The sequence below is a fragment of the Microtus oregoni genome, unplaced genomic scaffold (assembly GCF_018167655.1).
Source record: "Microtus oregoni isolate MIOR12 unplaced genomic scaffold, Mior012 000010F_ref0000083, whole genome shotgun sequence".
NCBI classification, from domain to species: Eukaryota; Metazoa; Chordata; class Mammalia; order Rodentia; family Cricetidae; genus Microtus; species Microtus oregoni.
In genome coordinates, this window is record NW_024543069.1 from 39,700,287 (window position 1) to 39,719,145 (window position 18,859).

The following is an 18,859-nucleotide window of genomic DNA, read 5'->3' on the forward strand; positions in this document are numbered from 1 at the left end:
ACCTGTCAGCCCTAATCACGAAGGTCAGGGTCTCTGAGGTTCAAGTGCAATGGCAGAGCCACTCTCTCTCTTTAAGCATATTTTCATTCTCAGAAGTGTATCCTGTTTGAGTATTCCCTGCAGTGTTTCCAGTCTGGCGGTGTATGGATGGCAACTTTACTTGGAATACCAAGTAAGAAGAAAGCACACAGGTGGCCTCTCCAGTCACCCGGAAAGGACAGGAAAGAGAAGGGCTCCCAAGTCTGGTTTTGGCTTTAAAGTGAGACACTGTACTAAGCCCGCCAATGAAGACAGCTATCAGCAAAGCAAACCGGGAACTCAAACATGTTAGAAATGAGTTGATGGATGCTAGCAGATTGAGGTAACAGCCACATACAGAATTCCTCATTTCTGGAGTCGCTGGCATTGGGCAACATGTTATTTACAAAAATCCACTTGCAAGGTACAAACTCTGAACTCTGATTTGTTAACCGACTTGAGAAGATAATTCCTGTGAGAGCTGAGAGCCTGTATGTCCAACAGCTCTGGGAGGGCTTCTAAAGGTGGGGACTGAGCAAAAGAGGCACAAGACAGCAACAGAGCTGGAAGCCACAAGGTCTACAGTAGTGGAGATGGGGATCCCTGGGACTAAGTGGGGGCAGGTGTGTCAAAAGAGAACTGCATTAACAATTGGACAATAAGCGGTGACACCCTCCCATTTGCCCTTCTGTGACGCCAGTCACACGACCAATGCCCGCTTAAGACTAGGGAATCAGCCACTAACCTGTCTCCTGACTGGGAGAGAGAAACGGTTGATTGGTGAGAATGGAGATTAGAACTGACTTGTTAAACTGTGATCCCAGCTTTCCTCTTGAGTCAGTCAGACAGTGGTGAGGAGCACAGGGAGGAGTTTCAGGGGACAGGGATGTGTGGAAAAGGAGAAAACTGGCAGTAACACAGGCGTGCTATTTCAAGCTTTTTTCTGAGATGAGGGTCTTGATGTGTAGCCCAGGCTGACCTCAAAGTTGTGATCCTCCTGTGTGTCTCCTGAGTGTTAGGATTACAGGTATACACCACTGCACCCTACCAGTTTATCTTGGGGTGCAGAAAATATGTTTGCTGTATTATAGTAATGAAGTACACACAGCCATATGTGTATACGGAGTATACATACATACATACATACACACACACACACACACACACACACACCCCATATGTTTGGTTGGTTGGTTGGTTTTCCGAGACAGGGTTTCTCTGTGTAACAGTCCTAGCTGTCCTGGAACTTGCTTTCGTAGACCAGACCAACCTTGAACTCACAGAGATCCACCTGCATCTGCCTCCCGAGTGCTGGGATTAAAGGCATGCACCACCACTGCCCAGCTTTAAAATAATAATTTTAAATTATTTCAGTTAACATTACAAATTACTCCATTTAATCCCATTTCCAGTATGGTTGCTATGTTGGCTTTTAATGGCAGGGCTCCTGTTGAGGCAGGAAGACAGTTTGCCTATATCCTCAGGGTCAGCCTCAAGAGCATGAGCCACTGCAGAACCCATGCTTCCTGTTAGGTTAGAGAGCAATGGTATAGCCCCAAGTGACAGCTTAGCAGGGTATGATGGCGGCATTCACCAGCAATCCCAGCATTTGGAAGGCTGAGGCAGGGTAACACTGAGCTCAAGGCCAGTCTGGCCTTTATAGTGACTTCCAAGCATAAGGATTTGTCTCAGAATAATAAATAAACAAACCAACCAGGATGTAAGAAAAAGAAAACTGATTTGTACAAGAAGGCACCAATTTATATTTACTGCTCCTGACCCCTAATTTCCCATTCTAGGACCTAATGTCATTCTTCAGTAGGGTAAGTGTTCCTCCAGCTACCATCAAAGGTAATAAAGATACAAAGGAGAGCCGCCCAGCTGCTGCTCTGACAGCTCCCGGATGCCCAGCCGGCCTCAGTGTCTGTGGGAGCCTCTTCAGGCTTCCTGAAACAGAACCTGCCTTGGCCACATCACTGACCTGCCCGGCTTCCTTTCAGCGCATCCCACACGCTGCAGTTGAAGTCGTCATAGCCGGCTAGCAGAAGGCGGCCGCTCTTGGAGAAAGCCACGGACGTGATCCCGCAGATGATGTTGTCATGAGAATACAGCAGTAGCTCTTGGTCTGCACGGAGGTCAAAGAGCCGGCAGGTGGCATCATCGGAGCCCGTGGCAAAGGCATAGCCACTTGGGAAGAACTAAAAAGAAAAAAACCAACAAGGTAAAAACAATGGAGGCAGAGAGGCTGGCGTTGGAGGTGAGGTTGGTCTACACCATAATAGATGCCTGCGGAGACCTGGAGACAGAGAACCAGGGACGGGAGGTGGGGCAGGCTCTGAGGCTAATTTTGCTTCTTTCCATTTCAGTGACTGCTGAGAAGTTTGTTTCTTTTTATGTGAGCCAGTGTCTTGCCATGTAGCCCAGGCTGGCCCAGAACGCACAACACTTCTGCTCCAGCCTCCTAAGTGCTAGGGTTACAAAGGTGTGAGCCACCACACCTGGCCTAATACATATATATTTTTAATATTCTGGGCTTTCGTTTTAGTTGAAGATTTAGGCTGAATAGCACATGCAAAGTGTTAGTAACACACAGTGTTAGCAGCACACAGTGTTAGTAACGCCGCCTGTGGCCCTTCGCCTGTCTGATCCATACATTTCAGCGCAGATGTACTGGGTGCCTGTCATTTAGGAGTCAGGAACAGTGTGCTGCACTAGGACAGCGGACACAGATTGCATGTTCACACTAAGTCAGCATCAGCGCAGTGTCCTCCCAGGACCAGGGGCCACCAGGATGCCTAAGAGGAGGTTCCTATACGTGACTCAGAATCAGAGCAAACCAAAACTCCCCATGCTGATCGTAAGTCAAGTATTACTATTTACAGGATGTCTGTTTAAATAGTCCAGAATTCTATTATGAAAAATAAATTGGAAAGATTTTAGAACATACAGAACACTGCGGCTGGGAGATGGCTCGGGAGGTAAAGCACTCGTGTGCCTGTGAAGACTACACTGGGGTTGCTACTGAATGCCACCCTCGTGCCATGCTGTGGAGCCCAGGAACCCTCAGTAAATGCTGGCCGAGTGTGGAGGCCTGCCTGTACCTCAGCATTTGGGTGGCGGAGAGGGGATCCCCTAAGCAAGCTAACTAGCTGGACTAGTATAGGTCAACTGGTTCAACTGAGATACCCTGCCTCTGAACAAGGTGAAGAGGGCACCCAACGTCAGCCTCTGGCCTACACAACACCTGCACACACATCACAGACATTACACATGCAGAAAGACAGAAAACAGACAACTTCCCCCTCCACTGGCGATGGAGGGGTACAGACCCAGGCACGCCTGGCACCTGAGTAGCGTTTCCTGCTGCAGCCCTGGTCAGAGCGCCTTTCCACGGGTGCCTAGTCAAAGCACTTCCAGCTCCCAGGAACCATTTTCTCAGGACGGTTTTGTTTTCTGCAGTTGAGCTACCGACACCGATTTCTTACTGTTTAGAAACAATGTCTGTACGTTGGTTTTATGTGCTCAAATGTGACTCCCAGCGTGTTAAGGCTTCACAGAGTCGGGTTGTTTAGGCTTCACTTACTTCTTTGATTGTGTTTTTGAGACAGGATTTCCTTTATCCCGTGCTGACCTTGTCACTGAGTAGCTGAGGATGACCTTGAACTTCTGATCCCCCCCCCCCCCCACGCTTCTGCCTCCTGAGATTCCAGGCATGTGCCACCACACCCCGCTTTCATTCCTTACACACGTTTGTACGGGAGCGCACAGGGTGATGCCAGAAGTCATCAGGTGTTTTCCTGGGTCATTCTCTAGTTCCTCTTTTGGTCGCTGTTTAGATGGGTTCTCTCCCATCTCTGCTCCCCAGTGCTGGGACTGACAACAGGCAGTCCTCCCAGGCCAGCCTTTTCACCTGAGTCCTCATGTGCGCACAGTGAGTACCAGCTGAACATCTCCCCAGCTTCCTTCATTGCTCCTAATGAACAGTGCATACTTGGTTTAGTTCTTTTAATTTCACATATTAATCTTATCAATCTGGAGTCTATTTAATAACGAGCCTTTAATAAAGTAGTGCTCTAACTTAATTTTCTTCATTCTTAAGCAGTTGTCCAGCTGTTAATTAGTTTTTCTATTGAACCTCTGCTATATCATCCACTAAATTCCCGGCAACAACCTGTGTTCTTTTCCTGTGTAGGGATCAGCCCTGGACCTCATATATGCTGATCAAGTGCTCAACTCTGAACTACACTACTAGGTTTTAAAATAATATTAACATTTAATAACTAATAACTTAGTATTAATATAACCTACCCTTAGGTTTTAAAATAAATAAGTTGTTTGAGGGATACAGTTGCTTCAATTGAATGTATTTCTGATTATACAAATATGTTGTAATTATATCCTCTCAGCTTCTTGGCGTATCTTTCTTCGTTCTCAGATCTGACTATAGAGTTGGAAGTTTGAGAAGGATTTATATAATGGGGCAGTGTTATTTCCAGCTGTTATTAAGCACAGGGAGACAGTCCCGGACTGTTTCACTAAGAGTCCCACAGTCACAGTTCTGCTGGGTAGCAGCTTGACGAGGCTCACAGGTTCCTGGAAATGGCGGAGGCTGCTCTCAGTGAACACGGCTTCTCCATTCCAAACAGGAAATGCTTTCCTCATAGATTCCTGGAGGACTGCAGGACCCGAGACCATAAAGTCTTCCTTCCTCCCACCATGAGCCTCGTGGTTTGGTTCCTTGAAGTTCAAAGCCTTCCCTAACCTCCTCCCTCTGCTGGTGTTCCTGGCCGCTTCCTTCTGTATCCTCACCTCTCCAGGCCACTCTTGGCTTTTGTTTTGTTTTCCTTGCTGCTGCTGCTTGTTTGGCTTTTGGTTTCTGAGACAGGGTTTCTCTGTGTAGCACTGGCTGTCCCAGACCTCACTCTGTAGCCCAGGCTGGCCTCAAATCAGTGGCAATTCTCCTGTGCTGGGACCATGGCATGGTCTTTGTCCTAAGGCCTAGCCTATTTATACAATATTTTTCTCCCAACTATTTCATTTCAAAAGGGGCCTCAGTGTTTACTAACAACTCAACAAAGATGGCACTTAGTGCCTCATCCCACAAACAAGGAAAACAGCATCAGTCTCTGTAAACTCACTGTTGTAGGGCTGGAGAGAGCACTTGCTCAGCATGCCTGAGCACATGAGGACATGGAGCTTGAATCCCCAGCTCCTGGGTGACAAGTTGGGCTTGGCTGAGTGTGTCCTTAACCCCAGCATTGTGGGTGTGGCTGAGTGTAACCCCAGCACTGTGGACGGGCAGATGATTCTGAGACTTTGCTGATGAGGCAGCTCAGCCAGGAAGGCAAGCTTCCAGTTGAGTGAGACCTGTTTTAAGTAGTAAGGTAGCCGGTTACAGAAGAGGACAGCTGATTTTGTTTGGGCCTCTGATTGTGTACACACAGGTCTCTACACCCATACTCATGCACACGTACTACACATCACTCGCACACAAAATTTAAAATAATAAACGCCTGGTGGTGGTGGCGCACGCCTTTAATCCCAGCACTTGGGAGGCAGAGGCAGGCGGATCTCTGTGAGTTTGAGACCAGCCTGGTCTACAAGAGCTAGTTCCAGGACAGGCTCCAAAACCACAGAGAAACCCTGTCTCGAAAAAGCAAAAAAATAAAAAAATAAAATAATAATAAACAAATTAACTTTTACCAAGCCCTAAAGAAGAAACAAACAACAAAAATGAGCACCTGCCTAGCATTCCTGTTGGCCTGCATTCAACACTCAGTAGCCAGGGTGGGGGCTGGGACAGAGAAGGGGGGAACCCACACATTTCAACAGATAAAGTGTTGGATAAAATTCAACATTTGTTCCTGATTTTTCAAACTGACAGCACTTGCTGCTCTTACAGGTGAGCAGGGGTTAGTGCCCAGCGCCCACATCAAGCAGTTTACAGTCCACTCTAACCCCACCTATGGGGGCTCCATATTTGATGCCTTCTTCTGGCCTTCAAAGCACCTGCTCACACAGGTGCACACAAACGTGCGCGCGCGCACACACACACACACTGTACGTATTTTTAAAAAACCCTTGGTAATTTTGACTATAAGAGGACACACTCAGCCTTGTAAAAGTGACTCATAACCGGGCGGTGGTGGCACAGGCCTTTAATCCCAGCACTCGGGAAGCAGAGGCAGGCCTGGTCTAGAAGAGCTAGTTCCAGGACAGGAACCAAAAAGCTACAGAGAAACCCCTGTCTCAAAAAAAAAAAAAAGTGACCCATGATGGCTGGGGCAGGTGTGCCTTCCCTGGGATGCTATAGTATAAGCAGGCTGACCTGAGAGAGGGGAACCAAGCACTTGCTCTCTTTGATTCTGTATTGCTCAGGTTCTGTCCACTCAACACACACCATAGTCATTTGGGAAGAGGGAGCCTTAGCTAAGATGCCTCCATCTCCATCAGACGGGCCTGTAGGCAAGCCTATGGGGCATTTTTGATGAACGATTGATGTGGGAGAGCCCAGTCCACAGTGCTGTGTACCGTCCCTAGACAGGTAATCCTGGGCTATAAAAACCAAGCTGAGCAATCCATAGGGAGCAAGTGGAACCGGCATTTCTCAGTCTGTGCCTCAGCTCCTGCCTCTGGTTCCTATCTAGAGTTCCTGTCCTGTCTGCCCTCAGTGATGGACTGTCACCTAACATGTAAGCCGGAATAAACTCCTCTCAAGTTTCTGTTAGCTAGGGATGGACAGAGTGGATGCCATAACAGGTGCTCACGCTTCTCTCAGAGACCAGGCCTCATTTCCAGTTTCCTGAGATTGAACAAGCGGTTTCTTAGGAAAAGCCAAGAACAAAGGACAATCAATATTCAACACCCGCAACAGCCAGGAGGAGGCCGGGCCAGGCCTGTGCCAGCCCCCATAGCAGTTCAAGGACAGGGCCTGCCCCCAATGGAAAACTGTAGTCCTGACTAACCCCTGGCTAGCCCTGGCCAATGAAGACATACTAATATGATTTCCACTTGCCTAAGTTAATCATATCTAAAATGACCTAACTTCCGTAGACACTCCTCAGTACGGCTTAAAAGACGCTCCCGCCTCCTTCTCGGGTGGTTGCCATCTAGCCCTTGTATAGGATGGTCAGACCCAGCAGGCTGGAATAATAATAAAAGCTCTTGGTGATCTTTGGGGGTCCTGACTCTGGGTACAGTGGTTAGTTTTATCATAGCAATAGAAAGCGAACTAGACAGTCGTAATCTGCAGAACCCCATGAATATGACTTTTAGAGTGGGAATAATAAACACAAACCCTGAAAAGCCATTCGGTGTCGAGGAGAGCTATACAGGGTGCAGTGTTCAGGAAGGGGGTGCTGCTCTCTGCAGAGATAGCCAAATCAGGGAGGTACCAGTTCTGCCATGTGCCAGCTTTGAAACCGGGCAAGCTGCGGTGTCGGCGAGCCTCACACCCCAGCCTTCCTACCAGGTTCTATCAGAAAACAGTGTGGAGACTAAGTGGATCCCAGAAATGTGTGTGTGTGTGTGTGTGTGTGTGTGTGTGTTTGTGTTTGTGTGTGTGTGTGTGTTTGTGTGTGCATCTTGTATCTTGTCTAAAAATAATAAAAATTAAAAATAATAAGCACTCAGATTTGTGGATTAAAATGTTACAAATCAAGACCTGCTGAGGATCTGGTGTTGTAAGAGCACACTGGTCGTAAGAATCACAAAAGCACTCTGTTTGTTATCATGGTGTCATGTTCAGCACTTAGACAGTGCAGTTTTGAGAGGTGGAGACAGCAGGGTCAGGGGGATCGGAAGTAGGGGGTTTCATCAGCCTCATAGTCTGGGCTACACGACTCTGTCCCCAAAACAAACCAACAGAACAAAAAGCCAAGCGTGCCCCACTTACGCTGACAGCATTGATGTCCGAGATGTGTCCTGTGAAAGACTGTCTACACATGCCGTCTCGGACATCCCACAGCTTTGAAGACGCGTCACAAGCACCAGAAACAAAGGTCTTCAGGTCAGGACTCAGTGAGAGACTCATCACGTCACCCGAGTGTCCTGCGAAGGTCGTAGTCTGCTGCCCCGTCTCGATGTCCCACAGAGCACTGTGAGGAAATGCAAGGGCAGACACAAAATGACCGCATCCCGCCCCAGGGTCTGTGCCCACGAAGACAGGCTTCTTTGGGAAGGAACTCACCAAGTTGTGTCTCCCGAGCTGGTGATGATCTGTCCGTCATCTAGGAATCGACAGCAGGACAAGTAGCCTGCAGCGGAGAGCAGAAATGTCAGGCCACCGATCCGGTGACACAGGATTGGGATAAAAACTCGGGCAACAGGGCCTTGTCAGTGGGCCATGTGGCTCTGCTTTAATGGTTCCAGTTCCTTGCTGTCTTCTGAGGCTCTCATGTATCACACGGGAGCACTCAAAGTGACTGCATCAAGCACGGTAGCCTGTTAGCAGCAGCAGCACAGTGTTTAACCTTGACCCTGTGACCACAACACTGTCATCTACAAAATTCATGCTTAAGAACCAATCAGTTGGATTTTTAAAAATTGTGAGGAGTGTTTTTATTTTCAGTATATCTGTGACAGTGTATTGGGCTGCATTCATAGCTTCCCTGGGCTCCTTGTAGTCTGTAGGCTGCAGGCTGGACACACCCAAGAGAGTGTGCTCCTATAGCCTAGAACCTATGGCAGAATGGGCCCAGCACTGGGGAAGACCCTAAAAATACTGTGAAAGTGTTATGGGAAATGCAACATTTGCATGATTCCTGTCCATCAGCATTCCAGAGTCCCCAGACGGCAGGGAAACACTATTGTGAGACCCTGTAGAAAAGTGGTCAGCCGGCAGCACCCAAACCACAGACGGGAAGGATAGGAGTGGCAGGGGCCTCCTGAATAACAGGGCCTGGGGACTAAGCACCGCTGCCCGCCCGGTGACAGTGCTGCTGGAGACATAATGATCCCAGCGGCCAGACAATACAGTCCCGAACCTTGTTCCAGGGCAGCAGAAAGTGCAGAAGGCTGGATTTTGTATTTTTTAGGATTGTCTGGATATTTTGGGGGGTAGCAAAATTTCATGCTTACAAAGTAATACAGTTATATTTGAAAGAAGAAAACAGAAGGGTAAGAGTCCACCTCCATGCAGGGTGCATGCTCAGTGAGCTCAAGGCCCCAGAGGCAGCCCCCGCAACAAAATGAAGTAACAATGACTGGGAGCTAGTACTTTCCAAACCACAGTAATTGCTGCTTCCCTCTGGTCACAGTCCGCCAAGAATCCTTGCTCAGCTGTCAGGAAGGGGGAGACGGGGGACCGAGTGGGGGTAAATGGCTCACCTGTGTGCCCGCTGTCAGGAAGGGGGAGACGGGGACCTAGCGGCGGGTAAATGGCTCACCTGTGTGCCCTGGCAGTTCTCTGCTCACCCGCACGTTCCCCTCACGCGTCTTCAGGTTGTATATGGAGCAGATGTTGTCCAAACCTCCACAGGCAACATAGTTCCCAGATGGGGCATAGGCGCAGGTCATCACCCAGGAAGACCTCAGCGGAATGGCATGCATCTACCACACAAACAACGCACAGAGGCATGGGGTTCGTTATGGGGAAAGACTACAAGGGTGTTCAGTGCACTCCTAAACCTGCTTAGGATGAGGCAAGCTTTGCTGGAAATCAGGCATAGCGAAGAACAACAGGCAGGAGCTCGGGAAAGGAGGCCACGTGACCTGGAAACACCGCAGGCACGTCGGATGGATGCCCCTTTCTGTGTTAGCAGGCCACCTGCACTTGAAGTGTTCGTTTTAGGGATGGTTTTATTTTTAACTGTGTGCCTGTGTGATCATGGGCAGTGCCCTCAGAACCACAGGCACTGAATGCCCTGGAGCCAGCACTACAGGGAGTTGTAAGCCCCGGATGCAAGTTCTAGGAACCAAGCTTGGGGCCTCTGGAAGAGAGCAGCAAGAGCCAAGTGAGCCAATCTCTAGCCCCAGAACCCTCCAATGTTTTAAATAAAAGCAACGATATATGTATGTATGTATGTATGTATGTATGTATGTATTTTGTTCTTACTTTTTGAGAAACTTTCTTAATAGACAGCCCGGTTGGCCTGGAGTTACTTATGTAGACCAGACTGGACTCCAAGAGATCTGCTTGCCCCTGCCTATTGAATAAGATCTAAAATATGAGTAAAGATTTTAGCAAAATCATTGGCACACTAATGCTCAAAAGAGGAATCTCCTGTGCTGACCACTGAACCATAAAAGGGAGGGAACCGAAAAGTGACAGAGCCAGTTCGAATGGCTTTGCCAAGGGGCCTGCATGAATGCCCTTGTCATAACAGCATCCATTCCAGGATCTCAAGGAGACTTAGAAGCAGGTCAGGTGGAACAGCTGAAGGTGTCTGATCTACCAAGACTAACCCCACACAGGGTGTCCACACATCCTCGTACAGATACTACCACGCTTCCTCTTGACCTAAAATAATATCATAAAAGTGTATCTGGTTTTCTGGTTTAGGAAAATAGGTTTGAACGAGACTAGCTTAATACCAATTAGGATACAAAAGCTGTTAGCTTACAAATTAGTCACCTTTGAAGTCTCAGTCAGGCTGAGTGTGCAGCTCATGGACACAGCACCTGCTGTGTACGGGCAAGGACCTGAGTCCGGCCTCAGCACTCCAGGGGGAGAGGCTTAAGGACTGCTCATCTCACCAAATACTGCTTCTGACTGCACAGTCAGTTACTGCTAATGCATACAATGTACAAAAGTACCTGACTTAGAAAATATGCTCCCTCCATGTTTTCACTGCTACTCAGCAACCTGGAATCAAGGATTCCTTATGCTGGGTACAGTAAGAAAATCCAGATTTTCACTATTAGATTTCAACCAATTCAATGTGTCTATCTTCTAAGTCACCCAGAAAAGCCAAGTGGTCTCTGGAGGAAGCCAGGGAAAAGCTGTCCTGGAACCATCACCCATAATCTACCCCAAACAAAAAGGTCAGTGTTATTTCATCCTAGGAACTGGAAATTGTAAAAGTTCGTGTCTATATAACAATGACGGTCTTCACAGGCAGGTGTGGTGCCGCATGGCCGTAAACTCAGCACTGAGGAGGCAGAGGCAAGACAACTAAGAGCTGAAGGCCAGCCTCAGCTACATAGATTTCAAGACTAGCCTGGGCTAAACAGGAGCCTGTCAAAGAGAGAAAGAGGGGTGGGGGGAACAGACAGGGAGGGAGGGAGGAAGAGGGAGGGAGGAAAACTCAAATTGACACAGACATTATTCTTACAGTGTGTTCCTAGAAATAAAAAGAGCTCAGCACTAAAAGCAAGTGTGTCTGTCCTAATAGCGGGTCTGGATCTAGAATAAATTCATCTTAGAAGGAGGGGCTATGAATAAGAAGAAACTGGCAGGCGGTAAACAAATACAAGATCATTTAAGAGAAAGATGAAGAAATTCTACCTTATTTGTGGTATAGCTATCCCAAATAATTAATTTTCCATCTTGGGATGCACTGACTAGTAGCCTAGAGGAGAAACACAAGAACAATTGGACACTGAGAGGAAAAATGGTTAATTAGTTATGCATTTCATCTTTGAAGGACACTTCAGAAGAGAACACAGTTTTTCCAATAAAACCTGTATACCGAAATAACTTTTCTGCCATCCTTTAAAAATGTTATATTCCATGCCAAACACTTAGAACAGAAAGCAGAATATTTAGCCACTGACTAAAAGAGTCTCTGTCTAGGATTCAGGTTTCCCCCTGTGACGTCTTAGTTACCCATAGAGGTTTCCGTGGATACTAGTGGAGTGGCTTAGTCCTGACTGACAGGTTTAGTGACTTAACAGGAGACCCAGGCCCAAATCCACATCCCATCCAGCCTAGGCTGTCACCCAAGAGCCTGCGAGTGAAGGGCCGTGCTGTGGGTACCGTGGAGACCAAAGAACCAAAGGCATAAAATGACTACATTAAGGGTTGTTGCTGGGCGTTGATAACACGTGTCTTTAATCCCAGACAGAGGCACATGCAGGCAGGTACAGGAGGATCTCTGTGAGCTGGAGGCCACCCTGGTCTACAGAGCTAGTTCTGAGACAGTGAGGGCTACACAAAGAAACCCTGTCTCAAAAAAAAAAAAAAAAAACAGAAACAAACAACAAAAAAGGGCAATGTGTAGGAAATGGAGTTTTAAGTTTTTTGTACTTTTAACTATGCATACGTGTGCTTGTATACACATTGGAGTGCAAGTGCCATTGGAGGTCGGGGTGTCAGATCCCCTGGAGCTGGAGTCATAGGTGGTTGATGTGGGTGCTGGGACTCGAACTTGGGTCCTCTGGAAGAGCAGAACCACTAAACTGTCTCTCCAGCCTCAGAAACTGGGATTTCCGAGAACAAAAGGATAAACTGTATCCTAGGAGGGGTAATGATGAGTGAACAGAGACAGGAAAATTCTGGGGAGTCCCAGGACCCGGGGCCTTCCCGTCATGCAGCTGGAAACACAGATGGGGCTTATGCTGCAGAGAGCTCATGAGAAAGCTCCACCAATTTATGAATTCTGGACTATGTGGTCACTGGGTTTTTTGTTGTTGTTGTTCTGTTCTGGAATTTTGCTTTATGAAGAGAGGGACAATTACAAAAATCACTCAGTTTTCCTCTTTGCAGGCAAAGGTTTCCAATCTAACTATGTTATAGAAGGAGAGGTCCAAAGGTGGGCTGAGCGGGACCAAGGAAAACCTGACAATCAACCCATCCATTGTGCAGACAGGAGTAGTAACCCAGGAATTAATTAGCAGAGAACCTGGAAGGGGGAGGCAGCTTCCTGGGTGATATTTGATTTTTGAAGAAAAAAAAATTTAAAAAAAATCACTAACATTGGTTCAGTAATTAGACTTTGGGTTAAAAGTCTAGATTATCAAGGCAAATTCATGTTAGATTGTTAAATCATATTTATTGATTTTTATGAGTGTGGGGAGCAGAGGCCAACTTGCAGAAGCCACTCTCCTTCCACTATGGAGGTTCTGGGGAGCAAATTCAGATCATCAGGTGGTAAGAGCTTTTTACCCACTGGCCCAGGGCAAAATTTTTATCTTAAATTACAGAAAAAAAATCTGCCTTAGCTTTATGTAAATTGTCAATAATATAATTTTATTTCTTCCCTTCAAAGAGGCACATACACTATGTTAGTGTGTTCAATACCCTCCCCACTTATAGATCAAGATTATATTAAACTCAAAAACAGCAACAAAATGATTTAATAGAACTCAAATGATCATAGACTAACAATAGCATATGTGTGTTACGCCCAGGGAGTAAAAGATTATTCCATTGCTGGACCTGGTGGTGCTAATCTTTAATTCCAGCATTCGGGAGCAGAACTCTGTGAGTTCAAGGCCAGCCTGGTCTATAAAGAGAGTTCCAGGACAGCCAGGGCTACACAGAGAAACCCAGTATGTGTGTAGAGTGGTATTCAATCAAAAGACTCATTTTGTATAATTCAATCTTTGGTGAGTTAGTTAAGTATAGTAACACCCATAATTTAGACATTAATTTACCCAAGCATTTGCTTATTAACTGCTATTTTAATATAAGTCTTGGCTAGGAATGATGCCCAAATTTTGTCAGGTATAAAGGAAATTCCATAGCCCCAAATTCCAAAAGGCTCTCTCTGTGGTCCAAAGTACACACTGGCCTCCAAGTTCCCTCTTTCACAAGTCCCTGTTAGCTCTTCTCATCTCCTGCCCTCCCCTAACCTCCCTCCACCTCACAGGCTTCCCTCCCCCAGTTACCCCTTCTCTGTCTCCCTTCCCCATCTCTCTGCTCAGTTCCTCCTCTCATAGCCCGGCCCAGTCTCTGCTCTGGACTTTTCTGGATGTCTCTGGATGTTCCCCCTAACCATACTATGGAGCAATCCTGTGGTTGGTTTATACATACTTGTGATTCTAGCTCTCAGGGGCCTGAGTCACCAGAATAATGGCTTTAAGGCTAGCTGGAGCTACTTAGCAATAACCTGTCTTAAAAGGAACAACCCCTCCCAAAACAAATAGTTTTGACATATTAAAAAAAAAACACGTATAACACTCCTCTGTAAAGATAATGTCGTTATAAAAGTTTTACTAATCTGCTTGGAAGACAATAAATCACAGAAAGTAGACTTTTGTCATAGACTGCTCCTCCAAAAACACCCTAGAGGTGTTTGCTGACCAGGCCTGTTAGAGATGAGTAAAATTTAAGATGCCAGGAAAGCAGTGTTCTCCAGGATTGAGCAGGCTTTAGGCTCCGTTCCAATAACAAAGGGGACAACTCTGATTTACAAGCAGTCATTAGACCATCCCCATATCAAAGAACAGACCTCTAATAGGCTGCCAGGAGCAGCCCAGGGTCACAACCAAAGTCCAGGCCTGCCGTCAAGCCCCAAGTGCTGAGAACAGCAGAAGAGTATCATTCTGCCCTGGGCAAAAGGACCCCGGATAACAATGGAAAAGTATACTCTGGTATACTTAAAATAGTCTGGCAATAGGTAGTGTCTTCTGTGCAAATCTCTCATCTGCCTAAAGGGCCAGACTTGCGGTCTCCTGTCTGTTTAAACTCTTCAAGGTCTAACCTGGGCCAGGACGTGAAGGAGATTTAAGGATGACAGTGCCTGTGGAATGCAGAAGCCTCAAGTGTCCCTAAGCTAGGTCCCTAGCTCACTAGGCCAGCTCCACTTGGAGCATTCACCAGAGCTGGACGGGCGCTATCTTAGAGAGCTTTTTCCTCTACTAACCTCTAAGGGTGCAGGGTGATTTCTCACTGGGAAGGCTTATTAATTCTAGAACACAGCGAGAAATCCTCCGCTAAGTGGTTTCCACAGTGGGCTGGGGCGGAGGCAAGGGGAGGTGGAGGGAGGGGGAGGGAGAACTGTGGTTGGAACCTAAAATGAAATTTTTTAAAAAACGCAGTTGTGCCCAAAAATAAATAAATAAAGTTTCCATAGGTCACTAGATAAAGATCTTTTTGAGAAGCATTTTCTCACATTAGAAACTTTAAAAACTATGTATTAACACTGTTATTACTCTGTATGTTTATGTCTACTTGTGGGCGCACATGTGCAGATTACGGGACCACTAGTCAAACACTTTTACCCAAGAAGCCGTCTTGCATGCCCTAAAAACTCTGTAAGCTTTAACAAATCAGAGCTTCTGGGTTTGAGCCCCGCGCTGGAACAAACAAACGGTTCTAAACCTGGCAATGAATATTCATTCCTAGTACAAGGAGCATGTTCGTAATTTACACCTTTTCTACAACACTGCACAAATGAGGCTTGCTTTGAAGAGAGAAAACACAAACAATGATTCCTGATGAAACAACTTCAGAAGCGACAGCCACTGACCTGGAATCATATCCCCAGTGCATGGCGTAGATCTTAGCGAGGTGGCCCCGCAGCGTGCGCCTTGTTCGCATTTGTATCCGGCCCACAGAGTCCATATTAGACGTGATCTTTAGAAAGTGATAATAACATTACTCTTTACCTTAGACATGGCGTAGATAAAAAGCAGAAACAAATTCGCAGCAGCTGAAGGTGATTTGGTACAAAGAGAACAAGAGCATCGCTGTGAGTTCAGTTCAAGGAAACCATGATTAACAGGGGTCATCCTGTGTGCTGCTGGGGCTGAGGAGGCTTTTTCAGCCGAGGAAACAGACATCCAAACTTTAAAAAAAACTCCAACCACAGTGAGAAGGAAGAGGGGTGACTGGGCAAACTGCCCTCTGCAGGACTGTTTGAGCTGCTCATCAAGAAAGCTGTCTGCAAAACATGCCAGCCTACAAATACTTTAAAGGTTTTATGTATTATTGTATGGGTGCAGTATGTGTGTGTGTGGCGGGGGGGGGGGGGGGGGGGGTGGAGGAGAGAGAGAACAGGAGGTACAAGCTGAGGTCATAGGGCAACTTCTTTGTGGCCGGTGCCTTTCCCTCCTTCCACTGTGCTCCAATTCTGGGGATCACACTGAGGTCTTCAAGCTTGCATGGCAATTGCCTGGCCTCAAGCCCTCTACCAAACATCTATCGGCTAGCCCCTATCAGTTTATAAAGAACTAGGGAGAGGTAGCCTGGGTCTCTCAACACAAAGCAATGACAAACACTGGAAACTCTTACCACCCTGATTTGATACACTGCATAAGTACCCAGTTGTCACAGTGTGCCCACAAATATGGACACACCATGTTTCGATAGGAAAAAAATGCAGTCACAAAGGGAAACTAGAAATAAATGATTAAGAAAACATCTCTAACTGTCTGTAAGAAAGCCATGGAGCCGGAAAGATGGCTCAGCAGTATTGGCCGCTCTCCCAGAGGACCCAGGTTCAATTCCCTGCACCCACATGGCAGGCAGCTCACAGGCATCTGTAATTCAGTTCCAGGGGATCTGACTCTTCCCTCTGGCCTCTGAGGGCAACGCACACGAGTGCACAAGAAAACAGCGTAGCCAGCATATACAAAAAAACTCAGGAAGTGCTGAAGAACAAGCACGAACTAGATGCCCCTGCGTGTCACGGCGCCTACTGTCCCGCAGACTCCTATTTCAGCAGTGACACCCGGAGTAACAACATCTGGATGTCACCCTACTGTGATACTTCACGTGAACCGCTGACATGAACTGGGGACACTTTACCTGAACCAGTGTGGCATCGTTGCAGGCCTTCCTAGCATCCTAGAGCAAAGAAAAATGATGACATGTTAAGATGGGGGAACCGCTAGAGTAACAGGCTGTGTTTACTGAAAATAAACCTTTACTGTATCATGTCACCTAATTTTTAAATTTTTCTGAAATACACTTTACCTAACATAAAAGGGGCCATTTAAGGTACACAATTTAGCAGTTTTCCAGTAATTCAGAATTGAACCACGTCATAATCCAATCTAGGATGTGTTTACCATGTCTATCTGTCTGTCCCCAATCTACCCAATCCCCTTCTCTGTATGCCTCGACTTCTCCTCCCTCCACTCTGTCCTTTCCGTGTGGACCTGCCAATCAGACCTCTCTTGTAAATCAAGTCACACAGTACACGGCTTCTTCCGCTTTGCATGTTTCCAGGGTTCAGCCATGTTACTGTATGTTACAGCCTCAAGCAGTGTACCTCCACTTTAAGGCAGACAGTTCTAATGGATGATTTTTCAGCATTCTATCTGGTAGTTGAGAATTTTGGGGCATAGATGGTTTCCACCTTCCAGTAATTTCAAAGCATGATGCTGTGTTCCCACGGTTTCCATCTCTTTGGGACGTCTACCTGCTAGCGCCCAGAGCGGCTGCAGCAGCCATGTCCAGGGTTCCACCTCCTTAGCATCTTCATGTCGCCGCCAACTCTTATGATTAGTCTGTGCTTTTAGTCACGGCCATCTTAGTTGTGAAGTAGCTCACTGTGGTTTGGATTTTATCGTGAATCTTCCCATGCACTTCCTGTGTGTGTGAGTGTGTGTGTGTGTGTGTGTCTGTCTGTGAGTATAAATCTGTACATGTGCCAGGCGGTGGTGGCGCACGCCTTTAGTCTCAGCACTCGAGAAAGAGGCAGAAAAAAAAAATCTGTGTATGTATATTGTTGGTGTACATCTGTGTTTGGGCCCGAGTGTGATGTGTGTATGCTTGTGTATCTGTGTTTCCATGTCTTTCAGGGGACCTCTTTTAAAGCTTTTGCCAATTTTTAGATCGTTGTCTTTTTATTATCCAAATAGTAGTTCTTTATTTTTTTATTTATTTGTTTTGTTTTTTTTGAGACAGGATTTCTCTGTAGCTTTGGAGCGTGTCCTGGAACTAGCTCTTGTAGCCCAGGCTGGTCTCGAACTCACAGAGATCCGCCTGCCTCTGCCTCCCGAGTGCTGGGATTAAAGGCGTGCGCCACCACCGCCCAGCTCAAACAGTAGTTTGTTACTTATTCTAGATACTTGACCCTTACAAGAAGTACAATTTTCAAACTTGATAGTTTTAAAATATATATTTTTTTAATTTATGCATATGTGTATGTGTGTGAATTGCCTGCAGAGGCCAGGAAGTGTTAAATTCTTGGAACTGGATATAGGTAAGTTGAGTCTGCTGGTGTGAGCTTTGAGAACAGAACTTGGGTCCTCTGCAAGAGCAGTAAGTGCTCTTAACCACTAAGCCCCTTGATAGTTTTTTGATATATAAATGTTTATATAATGAGATATAATTTTCTGAGTTTTTTCCTTTTTTTTTGAATTTTTGACATCATATTTAATTGGAGCACACAGAGAGAGTGTGTATTATTGACATGACTATGACCATGTCAAGGACCCCAACTGTCAGACCCATGGGAATGGCAAAGTCTTCCCTAGGTCAGGTTCACAGGACTGGTACAGTCTTTCTCTTGGCCTGGGTGTGGCTGTTGACAAATGACTGACCTTTATCTAAAACCAGTGTGTGCAAACACTACCAACCCCAGTTTCCCCCTCCTGGATGACTGTAGCCCGAGAGGGCTCCCTGAAGGAGCTTTCTTAACTACCCACCGTTTGCTGGCTGAGTCACTGACTGAACGAACAGGCCGCTGTGCTGTGCCTCCAGAAGAGCGCGTGGCCCACCCGATCCAGGGTTTCTGTGAGTATTCCTGTCATGTTTTTCATTTCTGTCACCCAGTTAGGGCAATCCCCAGGCCGTGTGGGTCATGACAGCTATTTCCTAATCAAAGGGTATGAGAAGATCTACCAGGTTTACTTCCAAGAATTTTACATCATAAATTTGTATAAAATTTTTTTGTGTGTGTATTTTGTTTTCTTTTGTGTTTTTCTAAACAAAGTTCCTCTGGTAGCCCTGGCTGTCCTGTAACTCACTCTATAGACCAGCCTGGCCTCGAACTCACAGAGATCTGCC

General features: G+C 46.6%; 1 protein-coding gene across 2 annotated transcripts in view; it reads right to left on the reverse strand.

Moving 5' to 3' along the window:
* Gnb4 (G protein subunit beta 4) overlaps window positions 1-18,859 on the reverse strand; it is a 46,907-nt gene that overhangs the window by 7,093 nt on the left and 20,955 nt on the right. For both annotated transcript variants that reach the window (XM_041659350.1, XM_041659351.1), the window contains exons 3-9: window positions 16,652-16,690; window positions 15,372-15,478; window positions 11,465-11,528; window positions 9,405-9,567; window positions 8,207-8,273; window positions 7,913-8,114; window positions 2,000-2,216 (exon numbers count right to left, since the gene is read on the reverse strand). In XM_041659350.1, coding sequence (XP_041515284.1) covers window positions 2,000-2,216; window positions 7,913-8,114; window positions 8,207-8,273; window positions 9,405-9,567; window positions 11,465-11,528; window positions 15,372-15,478; window positions 16,652-16,690 — 859 coding nt within the window. The remainder of the gene's footprint in view (window positions 1-1,999; window positions 2,217-7,912; window positions 8,115-8,206; window positions 8,274-9,404; window positions 9,568-11,464; window positions 11,529-15,371; window positions 15,479-16,651; window positions 16,691-18,859) is intronic.